The 24801-nt window shown below is 40.8% G+C and overlaps 1 protein-coding gene and 1 long non-coding RNA gene across 7 annotated transcripts in view; one reads left to right on the forward strand and one right to left on the reverse strand.

The window, feature by feature from the left end:
- Positions 1-3150: 3150 nt before the first annotated feature.
- The window catches only part of BTBD3 (BTB domain containing 3), a 33821-nt gene continuing 12170 nt past the window's right edge, over positions 3151-24801 (reverse strand). For 5 of the 6 annotated variants that reach the window (XM_081560848.1, XM_081560849.1, XM_081560852.1 and 2 more), the window contains 4 exons: positions 11361-11643; positions 10784-10874; positions 10101-10219; positions 3151-7085 (listed from right to left, as the gene is read on the reverse strand). In XM_081560848.1, coding sequence (XP_081416974.1) covers positions 6053-7085; positions 10101-10219; positions 10784-10874; positions 11361-11503 — 1386 coding nt within the window. In that variant the 5' untranslated portion in view covers positions 11504-11643 and the 3' untranslated portion in view covers positions 3151-6052. Of the gene's footprint in view, positions 7086-10100; positions 10220-10783; positions 10875-11360; positions 12057-24801 lie in introns of those variants that run through there. The other variant, XM_081560847.1, reaches the window with a different exon arrangement.
- LOC145533443 (uncharacterized) lies at positions 7894-12306 on the forward strand. The gene is made up of 3 exons (XR_014074063.1): positions 7894-8853; positions 11521-11663; positions 12034-12306. It is a non-coding gene; the product is annotated as an uncharacterized LOC145533443 (long non-coding RNA).

Genomic DNA, 24801 nt, shown 5'->3' on the forward strand with positions numbered 1-24801 from the left:
CATCAGTGCTTCCAATGAACATTCAGGACTGATTTCCTTTAGGATGGACTGGTTGGATCTCCTTGCAGTCCAAGGGACTCTCAAGAGTCTTCTACAACACCACAGCTCAAAAGCATCAATTCTTCGGCGCTCAGCTTTCTTTATAGTCCAACTCTCACTTCCATACATGACTACTGGAAAAACCAAAGCTTTGACTAGATGGACCTTTGTTGGCAAAGTAATGTCTCTGTTTTTTAATGTGCTGTCTAGGTTGGTCCTAACTTTTCTTCCAAGGAGCAAGCGTCTTTTAATTTCATGGCTGCAGTCATCATCTGCAGTGATTTTGGAGCCCAAGGAAATAAGGTCTGCCGCTATTTCCATTGTTTCCCCATCTATTTGACATGAAGTGATGGGACCAGATGCCATGATCTTAGTTTTCTGAATGTTGAGCTTTAAGCCAACTTTTCACTCTCTTTCACTTTCATCAAGAGGCTTTTTAGTTCTGCTTCACTTTCTACCATTGTGGTGTCATCTGCATATCTGAGGTTATTGATATTTCTCCTGGCAATCTTGATTCCAGCTCGTGCTTCATCCAGTCCAGCGTTTCTCATGATGTACTCTGCATATAAGTTAAATAAGCAGGGTGACAATATACAGCCTTGAAGCACTCCTTTCCCAATTTGGAACCAGTCTGTTGTTCCATATCCAGTTTTAACTGTTGCTTCCTGACCTGCATACAGATTTCTCAAGAGGCAGGTCAGGTGGTCTGGTATTCCCATTTCTTGAAGAACTTTCCAGTTTGTTGTGATCCACACAGTCAAAGGCTTTGGCACAGTCAATAATGCAGAAGTACATGTTTTTCTGGAATTCTCTTGCTTTTTTGATGATCCAGTGAATGATGGCAATTTGATCTCTGGTTCCTCTGCCTTTTCTAAATCCAGCTTGAACATCTGGAAGTTCATGGTTCATGTACTGTTGAAGCCTGGCTTGGAGAATTTTGAGCAATACTTTGCTAGCGTGTGAGTGCAATCATGCAGTAGTTTGAGCATTCTTTGGCATTTGTGTATTTACATATATATATATATATATGTGTGTGTGTGACTTTAGCTGTACAGCAGAAACTAACAATACTGTAGATCAACTATACTTCAATAAAATAAGTTAAAAAATACAAAATTAAATTAACAAGCCCACTAGTATGACTTATTTAAAAATTTTTCCAGGTATAGTTTCATTTTTCTAAAATAAACTGATGTAAAAGAGATGGTCTATTAAATATAAACTTCATCAAAGTCATAAAAACAAAAAAATACACCTTTATTTTGAAATAATTTCTGTACTGCTGCTGCATGAAGTGAAAAAATCATCCCTGCCATCTAAAGCACAGGCCCTCTTCTTACCACTCAGCTTGGTTACTACTGGAGTTGGTGGGAACAAACCAATGATTCAGGGGTAGCAGTTTAACAGGAAACGTTAACTACGTCCTATACACAAAGCATGGATTTGACAAAGTAAATAGTGGGTTTTTTGTTTAACTATATCTCTTGATATTTGGCTTTTCAGATGGCCAAGTATAAAACTGTAGCATCTGCTGGTACAACTGCTGTCCAATGGACATTTAAGTAAATAGGCAAATAGAAAACTACCATTATAAGGATATTTAAAATCTGCATAAATAGGAATGGTACCTTCCCCATCACCCCCATGCAAAAAGGCTGAGAAGAAACAACAGAGGGAGTGCCCATGTTAGGCAAAAGTACCCAGACTCTTCAGTGACTAATCTACAGATGCTAGAGTCATATACTGCTTGGTGCGTATGTGACCAAGTCAACCATTGTCTTCCTCACAAATATTTTCTTTACACCTTCCAAACTGTTGAGAAACTTTTCTCACCAGCCCTTAGGGTAGTTATAAAAATAAACAAAGAGATTTTATTGTTGAAATTTCCCCCCAGTTTTAGTTTTGTTAGATGATCTTTTCTTAAAAAAATGGAGGATAACATGAAGTTTTGAGCAAAGAAAGTATCTGGTCAATAAATGTAAATGGCTCAGAAAATATGCTGAAATGTACTGATTAGAAATCAAAAGGCACAGTCATCTTCTACGGCAGCCCCTCAAAGGCACACACAGCCCTCACTAACAGAAGATACTGCAGGTTCTCAGAGTCACTTGCTTGTTTTGGCCTCTAGGTTTCATGCTATTTACTTCCTCAGGAATAATTTTTCTCCTTCCAGTTTTTTTTCCCCCCTCAACGTTAAGTCCATGGCTTTTGTAGGGAAGTCAGAGTCATTGGGAAGAAAGTGAAATTGGGAAGAAAGCGTAATTTCAGTGAAGTGTTGATCCTGAGTGTCAACAATGAAGGAGGATCATTTCCAATTGCCTTGGGATACTGAAAACAAACACATGTGGATTAAGCTTAAAGAGCACCAGAGAGGAGATACCAGCTAAGACTTTGCTGGATTAAAGATCTTTGCAATTCAGGTTGTAATTAAGCTGATGAGAATGGGTATTTCCAGTTCTCTTATTCTATGGAATAATTCCAAAATTCTTTGAACAGGTATGTTACAGAAACTGAACTAAGGGTAGATGAAGTAGTTAAGCAAATACACAGGGCTTCACAACAAACTCTAGTATAAAAGTAACAGAACGTTATAGTGGAAAAAAAAATGTGTGTATATAAATGTACTTGATATAGGGAAATATAATGGAAAACCAGTTGAGGACACAAAATTACACCCATCATTGTCATGTCACACTTGTCTTTATTCCTAGATGTAAGCTATTATAACAGCAGGAGTAAGTAGCACTGGCCACGCTAAAGCTGGATGTGATCTGCTGTCAAGAGCACTGAGCTCAGGGAGCTCTACAGGCATCTAAACCATCCGAATGCCAGCCAACTACAAAACTCAGTAACCAGAACATAAATGTATCCACTCACTCTCTCGCATTGACTTAACACTCAGGCTTTCAACAGTGCAACTGATTAACCCATTCATTATTCTAGTATTCTTTACCGGATTTTTGCTTCTTTAGGGATCAATGATATGTGAGTAACTTAGCAAACAAATGCTCCTGCAAAAACCATCTCTGTAAAAGGTAAGTGGCGCCAAAACGCCAGAATGAGTTTTTTATTACTTTAAGGGACCTACAAAAATGTTAAGGAAGACAAATATATGAATGGGTTTTATTTTATTTGCATTTAACATGATTATACACATTCATGTGTCTAACAAGATCTGCACTGTTACATTAAAAATACAGTACAATAACATTCAACATGAGGTACTTCATATTTATATATTTTTCCTTCATAAATAATGCTGTAAGCTCCTGAATTCAAGCACTCCGATGTACAACCGGCTAGTGTCTTGAATTAGCAAGCTTATTTAGACACCTTAAAAAAAAAAGACAGTTCAGTGCAATAATTATGTAGAAATTAGACCATTTACTTAAATACTATATTAAGATATGCTTAAAGAATGTTACATTAGAACTGCTAGCCTAGTTCCCCTTATCCTCAGGATATAAACGACAACAAGGACTGCCAGATACATGGGGAAAAGCATCTACAGGGCAGTGTTTAATAAAATTGTGTTTATGCACTACAGTTGCCTGCCTTGTCAGAACGATGGTTTCTAGTTTTAAAAGCTACAAAATTTGAGATTACCAAAGAAAATAAAGCAAACACGTTAGCCTTAGTTCCATGTCACTGAAAATGCAGAAGGGAGAATAGGATTTAAAAGATAACATTTTCTTATTTTAAATACAATCTTCAAATTTATACCACAGCTCTTGGCACCAGCCAATCAGATGACAGATTTTTGTTTTGCTTTTTCAAGGGACAGCAATTATCATAAAATTAAGTTCTTCCATACCCAGTATATAGGATCTCACGGGGCTCTCACCCAGCAGTTTCCCAGCCTCTGGAGGGCAGCTACTAATAGGAGCACTGATCATGGGTGTTACTGAAAACAAGGTTATCACACTCCCCGAACAACAATCTAGTATGATGAAATTAGTGCTAAAAAGTTTCTTCTCCGCTGGCTTATAAATAAGTGCTTTCCAATCAGGTAAATCTATAGTCTACCAATTGCAAGGTAGCTATGTTACTGAAATGTTTAACCATAATTTATAAATAAAACCCAGTATTTTTTTTAATTGAAAACGTACCTCCGTTTCATAGTCGGTTTGCCACAACTACTATCTGTCTTCTTGCTAATAAGAAATAACTGTTAGATAATTTTGGAAGGTTGTCCTGGGAGTACTCCTCTGTTAATCACTGGTAACAGTTTCTGACCCTCCATGCTAACAGGCACAGGTAAGGGCAAAGACGATTAAAACATTTCTGTAATCCAGTGTTTTTCTCCATCAGGGAAGCCGGCCGAAGCAGCAAGCCCACGTCTACGGGGGGAGCAGTGGCCCGGAAGCGCAGGCAGTCCCTCTCTGTGGGCCAGGTGGGCCTGGAGGGGGGCCCCTCTGTCTCAGCCCCGCTGCCGGGCGAGAGGAGACGGTTCCTGAGCCAATGCACGCCTGCATGCATGCGCACGGGCACCCACGCACACACCCACCCCGGGACTAGCCCCTGCTCCAGAGCCAGCTTCGGGCTCACAGAACAGGAGCAGGAGGTGGCCAGGGACCACACTCTGGGTGGCGGGGAAGCCATCTCAGGATAACATTGGGCAGAAAAGTTGCCCAGAAACACCTGGATACTTCAACTAGGAGTGACCACAGTGGACACCACTAGGGTCACGGGCACTAAGCCAGCAGAAGCCTTTGCTGAAGGAGAATGTTTTGATGAGCTTTTCCCTTTGTTTACACTATCCATGGAAAAAAAAAAAAAGAGAACTGGATATGATGCTGAGGCAGTGAACATTAAGGTATCATCGAGTTTATCACTCCAGACCATTTTTTAAAAACCCTGCAGGCATATATTGGCTCGTTCAGATGGTCAGAGGCCAGATTCTAGCAGTCCAGGAATGGGACAGAATCATAATTAACGAAGAAGAGAGAGTGTGGTCAAAGCAGATCAGGTAAAATATAGTTCAGATTAAAAAAAAAAATCAATGCATAAAGTATCTCATTACATTAACATGTGGGACTACAAAACTAACTGTTACTCCATTCATCTGAAGAAATCGTTTGGTCCTCTTTTCATGGGGACGGGGGAACAGGAATTCTATACAGTGCAACTTTTGAAAACCAGCAAGTGGCAGGGATCAGAAGCTAAGCAGGCAGAAAAGAGCTTGACTTTTTCAAACTCTGGATTATAATGTGCCATCAATTAAACTATTTGTCATGTGGGACTTTTTCAGGCTTCCTTTTGAGACTATTTTAGTTTCAATTAACAGACCTGCACTTTTTCTCTAGTTGACAATAAAGTTTTGCAATTTAGTTATTTCTAAAAGAAGCCTCTGTACTGGAACTGCCTGTCTTCTAAACTAAAAGACTATAGATCTGCTTGTAGCAAAAGTCATGATCTAAAACTTCCAATTTCTTACTTGTTTTACCTTCCGTTGACAGCTGCAGTTTAAAATTTAACAAATTTAGGAATTTAGGATTTAAGATAAAGCAATGTCCAAAAGCAAATGCCCAAAATATTTAAAAGGAAATAAGAAGGTAAAGATGACTACTGTCTACTTTCTAAATTATTACTTATTATAAAGAAAAATGTCTTTCAAAATTGTACACTGAGGTTTATCTGTTTGGGGAGAGGGAGGGTTTCCGTTTAAAAATAATTGCTACTGTTATTTTAGAGTATTTCTATTTGTCAAAACAAAGCCTAAAAGGAAATCTGAGGTGATCCAAAAATCTTCTTAAACTGGGGGGTCAGTGGGGCAGTTGGAAAAGAATGCAAAATCTCCCCGGGTAGATAAGAGGCAACTCTAAGAACCACAAGCCTTGCTAAGAATTTGGCTTTCCGGCATACAGTTAAAAGCTGAGTGGTGCATTTTTGCCTGTACATAACGAAAAAGGTTGAAAGAAATTCCGTTCCTTACGGACAGCCCGCGCCAACGGCTGTGCGCGGCCGTGCTGAGCCGGAAGCGGGGAGCCGGGAGCGCCGGGGTGGGGCGCGCTCAGGCGTAGAAGATGAGCTCAGGGATCTGGCCGCCCTGCACGCCTGTGCCGTTGGTGCTGTCCGACGAGCACTGGAACTGCACGGTGACCTTGCCACACTGCACCTCCGTCATGCCCTCCTGCCCAAAGTAGCTGAGCTCGTTGCCATCCAGGACGACGCTGGCCGTGTAGAAGGTGTCCGGCTCGATCTGCACCGGGTACTCGAACCACACGGGGAACGTGCTGCTCGAGCCGTCTGAGAAGTACTTGCTGAGGTTCTGCCCCAGGACCACGCCCTGCCGCTTGAGCTCGATCTTGGCGCTGTACTCGGCCGAGCCGCAACTGGAGCCGTACAGCCCAAAGCCCGCGATGAAGACCCTCTTGTCCACGGCGAACTGGATGCTGTCGCAGCGGCCCCGGTAGCGCCACTGGTTGCTCCGGTAGGCGCAGGACTGGAAGCGGTGGCAGCGCTGCGGCACCAGCCCCTTGCGGGCCTTGCTCACGAACTGCAGCTCGGGCTTCTTGGCCGCCGTGTACCACAGGAAGATGTCGTTGGTCTCGTTCAGAGTCAAGACGCCGGACTGCGCAGCACCATTGGCGAAATCGTCCAGGGCCATGGTCGGGATGCGGATCAGGTAGAGCGCCTTGCCCAGCACCTTGCGCTTGTTCTCAATACTCAAAGCCAGATCCTGTCGCTGGCATTCCACCTCAGCCCAGTTGAGAGCGGCCTCGAAGACCACAATTTCTTTGGCATTCAGGGTTTCCCTGCGGAGGATGCTTTCCAGGGTCTGGAAGTCGATGTCGCAGAACCCCTCGGACTTGAGCGCTAGCTCGGCCTGGGCGTCGATCACCTCCCAGCAGCGCTGGGTGAGGTCTGGCTCCTCGAACAAGCAGCTCTGGGACAGGAGCACACAGGCGTTCTTGGCGCTCAGGCTGGTCTCCAGGAAATTGACGCAGGCCCTGGCGAGGTGAGGGACGATGTACTTTTTGGCAGCATAAAGAGTAGCCAAGACCGTGTCAGCAGCCAAGTCAATTTCATCACAATAGATGTATCTGCAAAAGAGTCCGGCGTGTAAATGGAATTTTCACCAAATGAGCCTGTCCAGCAAGAAAAGAGGCAACTACTTTCAAGTTAGTTCCAAGAAAATCGTCTTATGTGACAGTTATTACAAAAATGATTAGACATTATAGCAACATCTGAAATACATGCATAAACACTTTAATTTAGTAGAAAGTGTGTATAATTAAAGACATTAACTTCATGTAACCATTCTAGCCTCTGTTTTAAAGCTATGTTCCCTGTTCTCTCAAAGGAAAAAAAAAAATCGAAGATTCGAGAACTGTTTGAGAAAGGACTGAGATCAGACAGTTAGTTAATATTAGGGAAAAAATAGCAAAATTCTATTATATATATATACTGTATTATATTTAATTAAAAATAATCTCCATGTTTTAGGAGAAATATATGTATATAGTTTTACTTAAAAATTTTTCTGTGCATTCAGATGGAAACAAATATCTTTATAATGTTAGCAATGATTGCATCGATGCTTTTAACTTGGGACTTCCCTGAAGCACAAAATAAAATCTGATCTTAAAAAGATATTTTTCAAGTAGTCCCAAGTTCAATGGGTTTTTAAGTGTGGGCTTCAATGCTTGATGCTATCTCACAGTTAACTTTATGTAGAATCCAACGCAGGCTTTGTATCTGCTTTTTTAAAAAAAACTCTAAATTCTTTCTTCTCCACACATTCCTTCCACCTTCAGAATTAAAGAATACATTATTTCCAGATATATTTAATTAAAAGACAAAGTAAGAAACTCTAAATATGCACTATTTGTGTGCTTCTGTGAAGCATCTGTATTTCAGGAGACACTTCTTACTGTTTTGGGGGACAGTGGCAATCTCCCAGGATGGTATGTCAAGGTAGAAGCCATCTGCTTCTTTCATATTCTATCGTTGACCAAGAGATAAGTCAGTGAGAACTGCACACAGGTGAAAAATACATACTAATAAACATAATTTAAAAAAAATTTCTAGCCAAGGTGTTTAGCAACTTGCTATTAAGTTTTCCTTAGTGAAACAAGAAATTAGAGGGCTTCTGGAAGAAAATACAAAAAATATAAGGATGGCAATGAGAAAAATGACCGAAACCACAAATGGAAGCTGCATTTTTGCTCTGAGGAAGCCCTTACTCTTCCCTGAGAGACTAAGACAGCTACTGGCAAGATGGCAAGACTGCTGGACAAAATACCCGCAGCAGTGACGCTCTGACCAGAGCATGGGGACCGTGGGAGGACTCTGCAGCACGGTCAGCACTCTGCAGCTCTCACCCTGGGACTGGCAAGTGAGCAGTCTTCTCTTTCTTCCTGACAACGCCCTTTTCAGTAGTACTGGTGCTTCACCCACAACGCAGGGGTGAAGCAAGCCTGGCCTCTGCTCGCCCAGGTGATCACGCAGTGCTGACCCAGCATGGCACGGCAGTAAACGGCACCTGCTACATTTCTGACTCTTGCCGCTTTACATGGACTGCACGTATAATTTTAAAAGCTGTGTCAAGATATATTTTAGGCAACATAATTTATAAGAAAACATGCTTGTCAAATGATGAATCAAACGGCTTCAGTAAAATGGAACTTTGTGACTAGTACTCAGGCTTTCTAATTATGTACATATTTCTGCAGCAACAGAACACTCTACTTGACTACAGTGACGTCAAAACACCAAACTAGTGTCAGCATTCCCCTCTGCAACAGAAACAATGTCAAATATATAAAGCAAACTTCAAGGGGGAAAAACAGCACACAAAATTTGCTACAGGTAAGATAGGTTTCTGTAGGTAGATCTCTAAGAGATTACAAAAGTCATAAAGTCTCTGTTGGTTGAAAGTGGTGGATTAGTTTATGTTTTGGTACTTTACATGCTCATTTGCCTCTAATTTCCCAACCTCTCCCACTGTGAAAGTTCTAAAGAGTAGCAGATGGATTTCAAAACTAGACTATAAATAAAGAATTGCAACACTTTAAAGTTCAGGAATTAACCATAATACTTATTTTTCAGTAGGCAGAAAACAATATATATTAACATTTTAATTGTTTGTGGGATTACTGTCCAACTTGACCCAATGAATAATTTTTTTTTCAACAAACATTGTCATGCACTTCAATGACTCAACATCCCCACAGCAGCACATAACCTTGAACTCTGATACACTTTGGTCTGCTAGAATAAGGCTCAACAAAAATCACCTAAACATCACTTAGAATAATCACTGGACTCCAATCACACACTGTAGACTATAACACTACCCAGCATCAACCCATGTCAGAGAAGAAGATTCTATTTATCTGGTTAACATGTACTGGATTCTGAAAAAGACTCATGAGATAGAAAACTATTTTTTAAATAAATGTATATCTTATAACTGTATTTCTGAATGACCAATTAAAGTTTTTCTGAACAAATCCATATAAAACTATAAAAATTAATCAAATCTTTCAAAAATTTCTTCTTTACTACAAAATGCAAATACTTCTTACCCTTGAGAAATGGTACATGACTTTATGTGAGAGCATGTGTATGTACGTGTGCATCAAGATCAGATAATTAATTTTATATTTGCTGATAGGAGACAATAACTCCTAGAAAACTTACAAACCTCCTAACTGGTAGAATTTAAATAATGCATACAATTTCTGGAATTGTGACACCAAATATAATTTATGTGTTTTTAAAGACTTCACACACAGAGAGAACATACTCTATTAGATAATCCCTAACCAGAAAGTTATTTTTAATTATAAGTCATTAAAGATGAAATCACTGTATGCCTCTTGCCCCCAAATCCCACACCAAGGTGTGATTAGAAACGCCTGCTTCATTCCACATGCTTTCCATGGAAAGACGCACAGGAGTTTTCTTTGAAAACATTTATGAGGTAAAGCAGCACCCTCTTTCTTCATCGGCCTCTCTTTTGTATTACGTGGAAGTTATACTTAACTGTGAAGCCAGCAGAGCAGAAAACACAACATAAACAAACTCTTTCCAAACATACGTGTGATGCTTACTTCAGCATGGCGAGAAAAGCAGCAGGGTCGACATCTGGTATACGGATCTCATCTTTGTCCTCGGCAAGTTCTCCATAAAACATTGCATGGAACACAGAGCTCCCAACAGCTAAAACGTACTGTGGAGAAAGGGAAATCTTATTTCATGCACCAAATTGAAAACATTTTCAGCAAATCATTCCAGAAAAACAACTCTAAAGTGATCAGCTTTAGTGGACACGGAGCACCTAACACCTGCTCTACTGCCAAAGCCAAGGTCCAGTGGATCTGGCTGTGAAAGCAAAAGACAGAAGTTCATGCAAACCAGTTTCTGTGCTGCTAATTATCAAGGCTTTCACAGATTAATACACAAGGTCCCTCATTATAAAATAAATAAAAGCATATCTAACTGATTTCTAGGAGAAGGGTCAACATATGACTTTCCAAACCTATCACAACAAGTTTCCATGACTGGGGAGCGAAGAGGGCATGTTTTTGTGGGGGATATAAAGCAGGGTAGAAGGCAACAAAGAAAAAAAAAAAAATTAAGCATGGCCAAGGCCCTCTGGAGAGGCCGTGCCTGCTCTGCGATGGGGGGGAAACCAAGCACTGCCTGCAAGCTGCCCAGCCCCCGCTGTGGGCTCAGGGAGAGGGTCCCTCTGTGGAGAGCCCAGGGCGAAACCAGTAATGCAGCTGTTGCTTACTTTGTGTCCTGGTAACCGCTGAGTCCCACCTGGTGGCCCAACCACAAAATGTACATCTGCCATCAGATCATTATTGAACATCACCGCATTTCTATAAACAGAGGCAATTCATTAATTCACAGCATTGTAACACCCCCTCCCCAACATAAAAAACCCAGGAAAGATTCACAAGATAAACAACCATTGAGCAACTTCGGGATAAAAGTACAAATAAAGGTTCCCAACTATACAACTGCATTTGCAATCACTGCAAACACATGGAAGTAACTAAAGTTTTTTTAAAAAAAAAGTTATCCAAACTTTTTTTAGACTTAAGGACAAATAAGAGGTTTCTATCTCCTATAACCCAAAGACACAACCCTGTCACTTAAATGTTACAGCTTACAAAAACATTTTTATCTAAGAGGAAAACAGCTGTACTGCTTTGGAAAAGATACAAGGCAGTTTTCCATTACCAATAAAGCTGCTGGGAAAAGAGGAAACACAGATTTATGTTAAAATATATTACAGGTTGTGCAAAAGCAGAAACTTCAACACAGGAAAACTTTGCAAGTAAATATGTTGGCCCGGCACTTACCTCTCTCTAATGGTGGGATAGAGCCCCTGCCAATTTGGGGCGGGAATAAGGTTGTTGTTACTGAGATTCTGCTGATGGTACTGCTGGACAGTGGTGCTGCTGGAGTTCGCTGGTTTTTTTCGGGGGAATATATCAGCAGCCATCTTCTTCTTCTTTTTAGTCTTCAAGGTAATTATTTCATAACAAACTGGAGGCAACTTGCTGCTGCTGCTGTTGCTGCTGCTGCTGCTGCTGCTGGGATTTGTTTTCTTCGAGCTTTTCTTGGACCTGTTCTTTACCGTCTCTGGAAGCATCAAGAAGAAGGTGAGACATTTCATGTTCCTTTCCTTGTCATCTACCATGAGTACAGTAGGTCTCTCTTTATAGCCAGATATCCCAAATCGGTGCGAGCATCAGGGAAAAGAGGCTAGCACGAACTGAGATGAGAACAGAAACCAAAAAGCTGATCTTTTGCTTCTTTTCTCAGGCGGGCAAGGTGACCTTTTTACTATGTTGAATGAGACACTGGTTTTAAGTTTTATCCAGTACGGGGTCTGTTAAATACATCCCCACCATGATTCCTGTTTCTCTTATTTGCTCATAAAAATAACCCAGTTTCCTAGATCACCTGAAAATGCTACACTGAGAGGAGACGACAGGCAGAGAGAGCCGTAGTGCTTGTTTTCTGAAATAGGTTATCAAGATGTGCTGGAGCTGCGTGAGTCTGTTCAGCCGGCTGAAGTTGTGTGGTGAATGGACCGGAGGAGAGTAGGTATTACAGCCCTGCAGATGGAGTCAGACAGCCAGTGCTCGGAGCCAATAGCTGAAGTCACCAACCATGATTGGACCAAGCCAAACAGTGACACCTATTGTAGCGTGCATAGTTCTGACGTTAAAGGAACAGCAGTTGCATTCTCTTGGCTACTATATGACTGTACATTTAAATAAGATAAACACCTATGAAACATATTTGAAAACAGGAAGCGTTTATGTCCACAGATTTCTCTTCAGCAGATGTGCATTTTTATTTCCCCAGTTAAACAAGCAGGATCAATTAACAAAGCTTTAGGGACTGATATCTACTCTATGTTTCTAGTAAAATCTTTCTCCTGGCAGCATTTAGTTTCTAGTACTTCAAACAAAGCCTTCCATTTTACCAGCTAAAAGGGATTATACATAGAAAAGTCATATTAAACACATTTATTAGAGCTTAATGTAATAAAAGAATGAAATTTTTCTTTTTTCATTTTTAGTCTCTTTGAATGCGAGTTAGAGTCTAGTGCAAAACAGGAGATGAGGTCATGTGTTCATTTTACCTCCCAGTGTTTTCTAGCTCCTATAATGAACTTTGATAGGAGTCCCAGATCACAAAATACTGTTAATTAGACTAAAATGATACCAGCAGGCTTAGCTGCACTGAAACATAAGACATATCCTGGATGTAAAAATAAGATTCAAATGAGACCAATCTGGTAATCAGCATTTAAAGGTTACAACTCACTAAAAATATGTGAAATGGGGCCCTGTTCAGAACTTCGAAAAATCCAAACTAAATGGTATGGTTACATTTAGCTTCATCACAATTTTAAAGAATATAATCCACAAATTCTAACACAGAGTCATTAACAAGGCTATCCAAAATGATGTATGTTCTGATGCTGTGTAGAAGATGCAAACAGGTTCCCTCTGCTTTGAATCAGAATAATACCAACTACTGTGTGGTTTTCACGGACGTGAATCCTCTTACAGTTTCTAGCTTTGCTGAGTAAGGACAGGCTCCACACATGCACAGGTCCCTCCAGGGGGACTGATGAGACTGAAGCTCGGCACTCTCGCTGCTCCCAAGGGCGGCCCCAATCTGCCGCCCCTTCAGGACCACAGCCTGGGGCTGCACCACTGCCATCCGAACAGTGAGCGCCGGACAGTGAGGGTCCAATGAACGGGCCCTTCAATTGCTGTTATAACCGACCATCTGCTAAAGAGAGCACGCTGGAAAACAGACTTTAAACCCCTGGGACTCTGAATCACTAAGTGAATCAAGGAATGCCCTCTTTATTGTCAGCATTCTCAGACCTGTTTACAAAGAAACTGCAGGACAGACTGTGAGCACAGAGAACCATGGTCTTCAGCACAGGTTCTTCATCCGTGGTTCGTACAGACCCTGAGGCGCCGCTTTTGTACTACGTGTACCGCCTCCTCAGTCACAGGGTGAACACACACACACACACACACACACACGCTTCCAATTGCCTGCAAACACACTTCACCACAGAGTGTGTGTGAGAGAGAGAGAGAGGGAGGGAGGGAGCAAAACACACGGAGAAAGGCACAGAGAAGGAACAAGTGAGTTCCTATCAGAGCTGACTTCTCAGAATATAATTAGAGCCAAAGAGTTTCTCTCAAGGGTCAAGCGCTACTGTACTTCCTGACCACCACCCTCCCAGGAAAGGCTCCACGACAGGGAGCTCCTTTTGACTGGGATTAATTCCCTGCGTATTTCTAACAAATCTAGTAGCTGGCTTTTTAGGTCAGAAGTAATCAATTAGAGTGGAAAGGAAATGAAGGTTTTTGAGACAGACTTAACAGCAGCTGGAAGGACAAAATAGAAAAAGTATAATAGGCAGACACAAGCATGTAATTTTGTGGTTTTTATTCATTTTTTGCATATAGTTCAACAGCCTTCACCTGTGCCTACAAAAAAACACCGCTCTTATGTGGCTAGAATAAAGGAAAAAGCGCACGTAATAATTTAAGAAAGAAAATTATATAATATTTTAGAAAATGCCCTTTATTTAGAAAATTGAGTTTTGCAGAGAAGCTTGGAAATGTGTGTTAAATTGGAACCACCTAGAACAGTGCTGCAAAGAGGGGCCTTGCCCTTACTCTTGAATGTGGGGACTGAGGGGCATGGCTGTTTTAAAGGCATGTCTTTCACTACAAAAACTAATCCAGTTTTTAAAAAACAAGAAAGACATTTTAGTTTTTGTAGCCAATTTGGAAAGGCATGAAAATGCTAATAAAACTAAGACAAAAGCTCACTGAGAGTTCCCTCTTCTTATCACGATAATGAGGCAGTTAATATATGGTACTTGCGCCTGCACATGTGGTCCAGGGAGCAGCAGCAGCATCTCCTGGGTGGCTGCTAGAAACCAAGATCTCGGCAGGGTCTGCATTAGAATCTGCGTCTTTAACAAAACCCTCCAAGTCATTTGTATGACATTCAAGTCTGAGAAAACCTCATACAGATGATTAAGGGAATGTTATAAGGTCTTCTCAGCGATCCGGTATCAACATCTGGGGCACACGTCACATTCAATTTTCAAATGAATGGACAAATAATTCAAAATAACTTCATTTTGAACCTTCATGTCTTGTTCTGAAATTCTGATTAGCCCCTAAGAGTCAGATTCTATGATTCAGATGTGCAGATTGAGAGGGCCAATGGGGAGGCCCCAAAATACTTTTCAATACTCAGGAAAAGAAGCTCAAGCCCCAATTATTTTAAAGGGTGATGAAAGAGACAATTAGTGGGAAAAATAAAGGATTAAAAAAATGCCAAGTGTGGAACAGATGAACAACTTAATTTTTAAAAATAATCTACCTCACAGTTATATTTCAAAAAATTAGCACTGTGGTACAGCACAATTAGCAATCAAATAGTCTGGTTCAGTCCTGGCTAGCCACTACTAATGAGAGCTCTGTGTGCGTCTATGTGTGCGTGAGTGCTGGCACAGTAGGCAGGGAGAGTGTCTGAACAAATCATTTAGCCTTTAAAGCACCTACACAGTGAAGAGGTTCATCCAGAATTGATGAGTGTTTCTCAAACTTTATCCTCAATCCACAATAAGAAATCTATTTTTGTCTTCAGACCTAGTACTGACACACATAAACACACAGATCTATACACAAATGAAAAGACAGGTTACAAAACAAAACTTATGCTTAGCATGTTATGAAACACTGATATTTTCTGTTTTATTCTTTTCTTTTAAATATTGGTTTTGATATAGTCCCTTGACTTAAAGACCACAGTTGAAGTAACACTGGTCTAGATTATTTCTAAGGACTTTTAAGGCTTAACATCCAGGGTTTTTTCCTATCGGGAATTTGGATTAAGAGCCACCAGATAAGGAAAAAGACAAGGCTGTATCAACCTAATGGAGCCCACGAAACCCCTCAAACTGCATGAAAAATTGGGAGTTTGCATTTATTTTTTTTGAAAAGAGAAGCCATATCTGTCTTTTAGAAAAATTCATGATGCAGAACACCATAAAATGTTATGGAAGTCTCAAGTAATTTGAATAGTCAAGATACTCATCATATCACTTTTATTTTCTGCTTTTATTTCTGTAGTTTATTTATTAAACACAAATAATGACTTCTTTCCTCCCCTTGAAATTAAATTCAAATAATTAAAACCCCCTCTATTGAATCTGTAACTCAGAAACACCACCCACTGGGTTGAAGAATAAAGAGTATCAGCTCGGTATCTACCATCAAATTTCACCTCAAAAATTTCTTTCTGTCTTGCATATCACTTGTTCCTACATGTCCTGAATTTCAAAGCTGTTATGAGACATGGTTAATTTGCCCTAATAAAGTAAATAAATAGGTCAAGTCAAGAAGCCTATCAATTTTTTATGAAAGTATTCTCAAAATACAACATGCTGATTATGCAGTGAATTAGGTGTCGGGCATGCAATGGTGAGTAAGATTAGAAGCCAAGCTTAAAAAGTTAGCTAACAGCAGTGGATTTGAGATAATTTTATAACTGCCAGAAAGTTCAATCACTTTTATCTCTTTCCATCCAATTCCCAATAATCATAAAATTATGACCAGGATTTAAACTCACTTAGTTCATCTTCTTTACCACTGGAAGGTTTGCCAGACACCCTACCTTCATATCCCTTGGACTGCAAGGAGATCCAACCAGTCCATCCTAAAGGAAATCAGTCCTGACTATTCACTGGAAGGACTGATGCTGAAGCTGAAACTTTAAAACTTTGGTCACCTGACGTGAAGAAATGACTCACTGGAAAAGATCCTGATGCTAGGAAAGATTGAAGGCAGGAGGAAAAGGGCACTACAGAGGATGAGATGGTTGGATGGCATCACCTACTCGATGGACATGAGTTTGAGCAAGCTCCGAGAACTGATGATGCACAGGGAGGCCTGGTGTGCTGTAGTCCATGGGGTCACAAAGAGTCGGACACGACTGAGCGACTGAACTGAACTGAACTACCTTTATATAGGAGAATCTAGTTTATTCAGTTTGGAACTAAAAAGATGAGAGAAATCATGTAATGCAACTCTGTCCCAAAGACAAGGTAACCAGGGGGTCCAGAAGATTAAGGGATTTGAGAAAACTCCACAGTGAGGTTGTGGGCAATGTCTGGACTAGGGTGCCTACTCCCTGACTGCTTGTTCAACTGTGTCTGTTCTGCTCACTCTAATTTTTGCCCACAGTAATTATCCCACATCCTTACGCAATGCTTTATCTTTGTATTTCCAATCTACTTTAAAAGAAAACTATAGGTCCAAATTTACACCTATGAAAACCATGAACATACACATACTCTCTGCCCTGGAGAAAGAAACTGCTAGACAAATGTGAAGCCCCTATCTGGAAAGAAATGGAGAGGACCTGTAACAGGAAGGAACACAGGAGCAGCAGCCACACAGTAACAGAACAAGCTCTCCAGCAAAATGAAAATTAGAAAACCAGCCATTCATGGTTAGCACCAACAAATCCTATGTCAACAACTAACAACACTGGCGACTCTTGTTTAACTTGCTCTAACCCTGCACTCCTGCCTGGACTTGTATTTGGTTTACTGCAAGACACCTAAACAGCTACAGCAGGGAAGGTGACTGAAGTTTAAAGAAGGTAGGGTGGACATTTCCAGAACCTAACAGAGAAGAGTAATGTAACCTGATACATTACAATGGAACAGTGTTTTGGTTTTGCTTATTTTTCTCTTCAATACTGAGCAAAAGTTATGCCTGTGATTTTGGAGGGAAAAAAAATACATATATAAGTGACAAAATGTTGACAGTTCCTAAAGATAGCAGCAGCTGCTGGAAAACAAGACTATATGTCTGCTCAATTTGGAAATAAATATTGAGTCAAGCATTGGCAACACAGTACAGTGGAAAAAGTAAGAGCCAATAATAAGTGACCTTAGGGTTAGTTGCTCAGAATCTGTGAGCCTCATTCTCCTAGTCTGTCAAATGGGGTGATTGCACTCAGCTCACTCCTTTCAGGATTATCCTGAAAGGCAAGATTACAGGTCTGTGAAAGCACTTTGATAAAAGCTGAAAACATTCTGCAAAGGTAAATTTCCACTATTAGCAATAATGGTACCCAAAGCAGGAAACATTTGTGATACAATCTTCCAAAACAGAAACACCCAAAGATTCATCTGGCTCCCTGCCCTCCTCATCTTCCTGCTTTACAGCGGCTGACATTACATCCATCCACAGGCTTGTTCGGCCCCACCAAGCTGGTCCCGGGTTGCTGTGCCTCTCCTTTCCAAGTTGCAGGTGAGGTTCAATCAAGATGGCTGTGGTGCACTGTGATCAGGTCCCACCCAACGCTCGACTGTGCCCCTGGAAGACACACTCCAGGCTGAGTGACCCTGGACCTCAAGACCACCTACTGGTAGATGCCCAGTTGCACCCTCCTCCTAAGAGAGCCCAAAGCAGCAGGCAGTCCAGAGCCACTCAGCAATGTACACATTAGCAACTCAGCTTGGCCTTTCAACAATGACCCGATGTGAATTCTAGCACCAAGTATGATGAAAGCTAAGACAGACCCTGGAGCAAGGCATGCCTCTGTGTGGCCGGAGGGAGGAAGCTCATGGACTGTCTCACTGCATTTCCTTTGTGTCATTTCCTTCTCACCAAGTCCCAGTCAACCTTAAACTGTACATTACATTTGGGTAAACTGTCCAAAGGTAGAATGTGACAATTCTGTAAAGGCAGGAACAATGTTCTTTTAAAATTTCATATAACAGTTAACATGATATTTGACGATTATAGATGTGTCTGGGCGTACTTTGTTTGGACTACTAACTCACCTAAATGCCAAGTCATTCTCTATCATATGTTAAATGAGGTGATCCTGAAAAACACCATATAAAATATATCATACAAGATACTCTAATGATAGATATTTAAAAGAATAATACTATGATCTCTTTTGTAAAGTTTAAGACACTTTAGTAAACCAGGTAATCAATTGCTAGTTTACATGTACTCTGGGTGATCGCATATTAAGTTTTCTCATGTGTAAAATTGCTGACTACATAATCTCTCTTATCTAGACTTCTAGAATTAAAGAATCTGTATAATGTTTGGCAGAATGATTTATTTAATATAGTCTTCTTTATATTTTAAAATTATGATTATGATCAAAACCCACCTAAAACTCTATGTATGTATTATATAGACATGTAGTACAATTTATTGATTGTAAGATTCCTTTTTCTCTCACCCTCCCAACATTTTAACATCTCTGAAATTGGGTTGAATCTTATAATTGATGGCATTCTATATAACTTTAAGCTCCTCCACCTTCCTGTTGGTACATAAAGGCATACCTTACAACTGATGGCTCCTTACAGTCAGTGAAACAAAGTAAAAGGAAAAAATTCAAAAGCAAATTCAAAAAAAGGAATTCAAAAATTCAAAAGGAAAAAAAAAGGGCTCTCTTCTTTAGGTTGGCTAATTATTCTGCTAAAGATGACGGCTCAGAATGCTGGGTGAACTACATCCAAATAATTGAGCTTTCATCAAGTAGTCATTTGATAAAGTATTAATATATAATCGAAATTCTCAACTGACACTACTACTGTTGACAACCGATGACACAGTAAGGCTTATTTTGGATAAACTGAAGACAGTACAGCCAGGCCTCAGGAGGCGTCTTCCGAGAAGGCCCAAGGCAGGGGCTGCTCTGACTCCAAAGGGGACATTAATCTCATTGGAGACGCCAGAAGGGATGGCCCTGCCCACGGCTGCAGCTTTCTCCAGGCTTGCTGTTGGCTTTAGTTGACAGAGGAGGAAAATAATGTTTTACTCAAAGAAAAAAAAACTTTCCTAAGTATTTTTTTTACTTTGGTTAGTATATTTTGTTTTCTGATATTTGGAAGATAATAACTAAAAATATCTCCATAATCAGATCATTAAAATTCAAAGGCCTCTTCACTTATGCACTTAACTAAAGAATCCGTGGCTTTATCAGATGAAGTCACCCTTTCCCAAAGAGCACATGGAACAGGAAGAAATCCCAACAGTCTTCAAACCACCAGGTATTCTATATCAGTTCTGGTTTTTAACAGGGTGAGTGCGTGCATGCTCAGTCGTGTCCGACTCTTTGCGACCCTATGGATTGTAGCCCACCAGGGTCCTCTGGCCATGGGATTTTCCAGGCAAGAATATTGGCGTGAGTTGACATTTCCTTCTCCAGAGGGTCTTCCCGGGCTAGGGGTCAAACCTGAGTCTCTTACCTCTCCTGCGTTGGCAGCCGGGTTCTTTATTACGAGGGCCACCTGGGAAGGCCTATTAACAGGATAGGTGTCGCAAACCAACTTCCCCAACCTCCACAAGGTAGCGAAAATGTTCTGCAAGATAAAATAAGACTCCCAAATACAAGTCACGTCACCGTGTGTGTTAGCCCTATGTCACTCAATGGCACTTAGAAATAAGCACTGCTCTGGTGGCTCAGACGGTAAAGCGTCTGGCTACAATGCAGGAGACCTGCGTTTGATCCCTGGGTCAGGAAGATCTCCTGGAGAAGGAAATGGCAACCCACTCCAGTACTCTTGCCTGGAGAATCCCATGGATGGAAGAACCTGGTGGGCTCCAGTCCATGGGGTCGCAAAGAGTCAGACACGACTGAGCGACTCCACTTCACTTCTCCTCTCCCCCAGAGCTTCCCTGGTGGCTCAGAGGGAAAGAATCCGCCTGCCAATGCAGGAGACGCAAGCAGATTCAATCCTTGGGTCAGGAAGATCCCCTGGAGAAGGAAAGAGCAACTGGGACCGGTATTCTTGCCTGGGAAATCCTGTGGCCAGAGGAGCCTGCAGAGCTACAGTTCATGGGGTCGCAAAAGAGTTGGACATGACCTAGCGACTAAACAGCAGCAGCAACAACAACACAACTCTTCTCCCTCAACGTACTACCACTGTCCACAACACCTGAAGAAATGATATGTATTACCTTAAATATTTTTATCACTGTAAAAGCAGCAGGATAGTCTTGGTAAAGGCAAGGCCAGATTAAAAGAAAAAAAAAAATTCATTTCCTATTTTAGCAAAGCCACATAGAAAAGACTAGTTACCAATTTAGTGTTTTGACCTTCACAACACATGTCCACAAGGGCCTCAATTAATTACTATTTAATGAAAGGCCTTTCTTCATTTTTATAATGTATGTCACTAGAATGAAATATAGTTATTTTAGGCAAACAATACAAGATCTAAAATTAAGAGATGTGCTACACAGAAATCGTGCTACAGGAAAACACAAACACATCTGAAATTATCAGGCATCTTCATGCTCAACTTTTAACATCTCTCTTCTGGAGTGGAGACCACCAAATGAAAATGAAAAAAGCACATACATTTCTATACTGAGTCACAAAAATATCTTCTAACAAATAATCCAAGTAGAATTATAAGCCTGTGACAGAGGGTTATTATAGAAACCAGCTTCTGGCAAAAACTCAAAGTAAAATGTGTTTGTGCTTTAAGTCCAAATAAAAAAAAATGCTTTATGCTACTTTTAATTAGCTTTAAAGTCTACAATTCCCCCACAATGTTGTGAAGGACACAATATAAAGGCACACTGACTGTAAATGTTGGCATAACCTTAACTATATCAACACCAAGTAACATTCAGAGACAGCCATCATTTGCTGCAGGAATAATTATTTGGCACCATTGAAGAACCCCTTGTTGCTTCCATCTCACTCTGTTCTAATCAGAATTAAAGTTGAGGGGTTTCTATACTTAGTTTCATTGCATGTGTCAGAAATAAGAAAATAAGGTGTTTCAAACAAAAATTCCATTCTAATAATATATTCAGCAAGTTTTTTTTTTATTAAAAGCTACTCCATAAGTAGGGTCAATACTTGAACTGCCCAGAGATATAGAATAAAATAACTTAACTGGTTGTAAAACAATGCTCAAGTAAGCCTCACTTAGAAACTCAAGACTATTCATGAAAATATGTACTCAAATTTGGGTCTCCCCAATCTCTGTACCACATAAAAACAGGCAGAGTATTTACATGTGCACCTTAACTACAATGAGCAAATTAAAAGCATTCAAGTCAAAATACATCTTCAAAAAGTAGCAACTTAACTGTTAGTACCTCAAATTTTTGGTTTGGGTTTTTTTTTTTTAGTTAACACTCAGAGAGGCAACCACTTCATCACAGTCAAGAACTGCATGGACTCATACAAGATCCACTGTTATGATGATGACTGGAACCAAACCACGGCAGAGCTGACAGTCTCTGAAAAGGGTGATCAAAATTTACAAGAGCCAGGTCTCTCCATAAGCACTCCACTAGCCAGCTGTAGGGACGCCATGATCCACTGAGCGTTCAGTGCAGGAGACCTGGCCAATGTCAGTATTTGTTTAATGCAACACTGTTCCAAAGAATTTAAAATATGGCCTTAAAAGGAAATGAAAAATGATATTTAAGTGGCATGTGGCCAAGTCTTAACCAACTACTTTGTGCTGCTCTTCCTAAAGAGGTTATCATGTGAAGAAGTGTGGTCCTGTCTATCGCATCAGCATGCTAGGAGTGCACACCAAGCACCTATCCAGAAAAAAAATAAATCAAAGAAATCCCGCCTCACCTTTCTCAGTGAGGGGAAGCCACACAGTTTGCAGTGCATTCTGGATCTCCATGACCTGCCTCCAAGCCCCATGACCTGTCCTCTTCATTGACTCACTTTACAAACAAGACTGTTCTCGAACTGAAGTGAGCCTGCTGCTTCCTGCCATCCTCACTGCCCTCCCTTTCTTACAGCCCTCCTGTTAGAAGTGTCTGTCCTTCACACTGCAGTCCTGAGACACCTTGACAGAGAGGGTTTCCTGGCCTCCCAAGACGCAGTCTCACATTTCACCCTGCCTCAGGTGGTCTGAATAGGTGAGTTCTCCGAGGGCCTCCCAGCAAGACCCAGCAGCACCATTCCCACACCTGGCTTCCAACTGTTCTATAGCAGGAAAGATCAAGTTCAGCACTTCTCAATCCACCTGGAACCCTAGACTACCTCGTGGAGTGCAGCTGGTCCCGGGCTAAAGCTGTCTGAAGCGGAGGGTGGCGGAGTCTCTAGCTTCTGAGATGCAGGTTCACACAAGAGACACGGGTAAAGAACCGAGACATCTGGGAAACAGTGTCCTGAGGCTTCCTGAACATGTCTGAGCACAAACACAGTTTTATAACACTGCATCCACAGAGCATCTAGTCCAACTGAAAATATTAAAGCTCAACTTAAAGCAAGTCCCCACATGTGCTCAGACCAAGGCTTTGCTTCATTACCATCTAAAACTTACTGTAAGACAGATCTTCACATACTCAGAATTGTGGGCTAATGAGGAGCAAGACTCCGTTACCGGGACAAAGCTGCCTTTATCAACTGGTCTCAGCTCATGGTCTAGCATTATTTATTTATAGCACCAGTAGAGAATTTTAGTGATTTAATGAACTAGGAACGATAATAAATTCTCAGAGACTCACATGAAAAGAGGAAAGCAGTCATATGAATAATCTTAAAAAATGGATAATTAAAAAGACGTTTTTATGTGGCTTTGAAATGTGTTTCATTTGTACTTAATGCTGAATGGGTGAATTTCCACTACATTAGACACACTCAATCTTCAAACAAAGTAATAAAACAGGCTTGTGTGTTTAGGGCTGAGTATATGAACAGTCTGGAAACTCACCCCCATCCTGCAAACAAGCCACACAGCTAGGGACAGGCAATGTCACATTTCAGATTACTGCACAGCACAAGCAGAAAAACTCACTTCTTAATGTGTGTGTGTCTCCATGAAAACACTTTACTGTAAAGAACTGGAGTGTTAAGTAATCATCTGTTTGATTTTTTTTCCCCCAAAGTAAGGAATTGTCAACTTCAGTTTACATACTATCTGACATTACTGGAGTAAGCATAAACGGAAATGATCCCATCAACAGTGGAGGAGCTGAACAGCCTAGCCATGGGTGCAGTCTCTTGCTGGTGTGTTTATGTCACTCTTACCACCAGCAGCGATTTTCAAAACCATTAGTAGTGTTAAACTGCTAAGAAGTAATGGCTTGAACTGTGTACTGGCAAAATATATAGCTTGAATTTCTAAATAACAAGTTCCACTGGCAGGAAGAACATTTTTTTGGAAGGTGGGATAAGTAAACACATTGTTCTGCATCTGCTGGTTAAAGTGTGTGTGTTTTAACATATTAAGTATTTTAAGCAGGTCTGAATTGCACTGGTTCAAAAGGTAACTGACATAGGTACAGCAGCTGAAACCCTCTGAAATCTCCTTGTGATACTGGCAGTGGTGACGCGTCACCAAAAGCCCTGCCTTCTGCCCCAGACGAAAAAGGGAGCTTCAAACATGTGAGGACTGGTCCACCACCAGGCTCTGGGACTCTTTTTCCCTTTCACAATTGAAGTTGCTAGTTCCTAAACCTGGATGGTCACTCCAGCGGACCCTCAAGAGCCAAAGTGAACATCACCGAAAGGCATGTCAAGTGGTCTTGACTTCCCCATGCCTCCCCACCTCATACTTGGAGGACTTAGGAACTGTGATGAAACAGCTTGTGTGAAGGCAGATTAGCTACTGTGTGTTCTTTTGCCATAATCAATGGACTATCTCACGGGGAATCTCTGGGAGATGCGGCAGGAAAAACTTTTGATTAAAGCTCAACCGTTGAGTATACATTTTCTTAACATTTTATGTGATGAAATGGAAAGTATGCTTAAAGCATTTCTGGTGAAACTGAAACAGAATGGTTGCCATGAAAAAAAAAAAAAAACTTGTGTGGGAGCTGAACCAGCCACTTATTTCATGGAACACCAATGCACTTGAGAAAATATGCAAAATATGATTATTCACACTTAGGTATTTAGAAGACATTTTCTTAAAAAAGAATGCAATGAGCTGACTATTTATCGCAAATGAAAAAATTCAAACCTTTGAGCAAAAGTTGGAATTTTGGAATTCTTGATTATGCCACTATGAGCTTGATAGCTTCCCAAGACTGTCAAAGACTTCTTAAAGACCATTTCTGATTAATGGTTGGTGACATTAGTTTTTTAACATTGTATAAAGAAACATGTCAACATTTTAAAGATTTGCATAACTCAGTGAACCAATATTTTCTAATAGCAATGCAATTACATTAAAGAATCACGCATGTTGGTAAAAGGTTCATTCAAAGCACA

Source organism: Giraffa tippelskirchi, chromosome 13 (genome assembly GCF_054371585.1).
Source record: "Giraffa tippelskirchi isolate mGirTip1 chromosome 13, T2T-mGirTip1v1.2.pri, whole genome shotgun sequence".
NCBI lineage: Eukaryota > Metazoa > Chordata > Mammalia > Artiodactyla > Giraffidae > Giraffa > Giraffa tippelskirchi.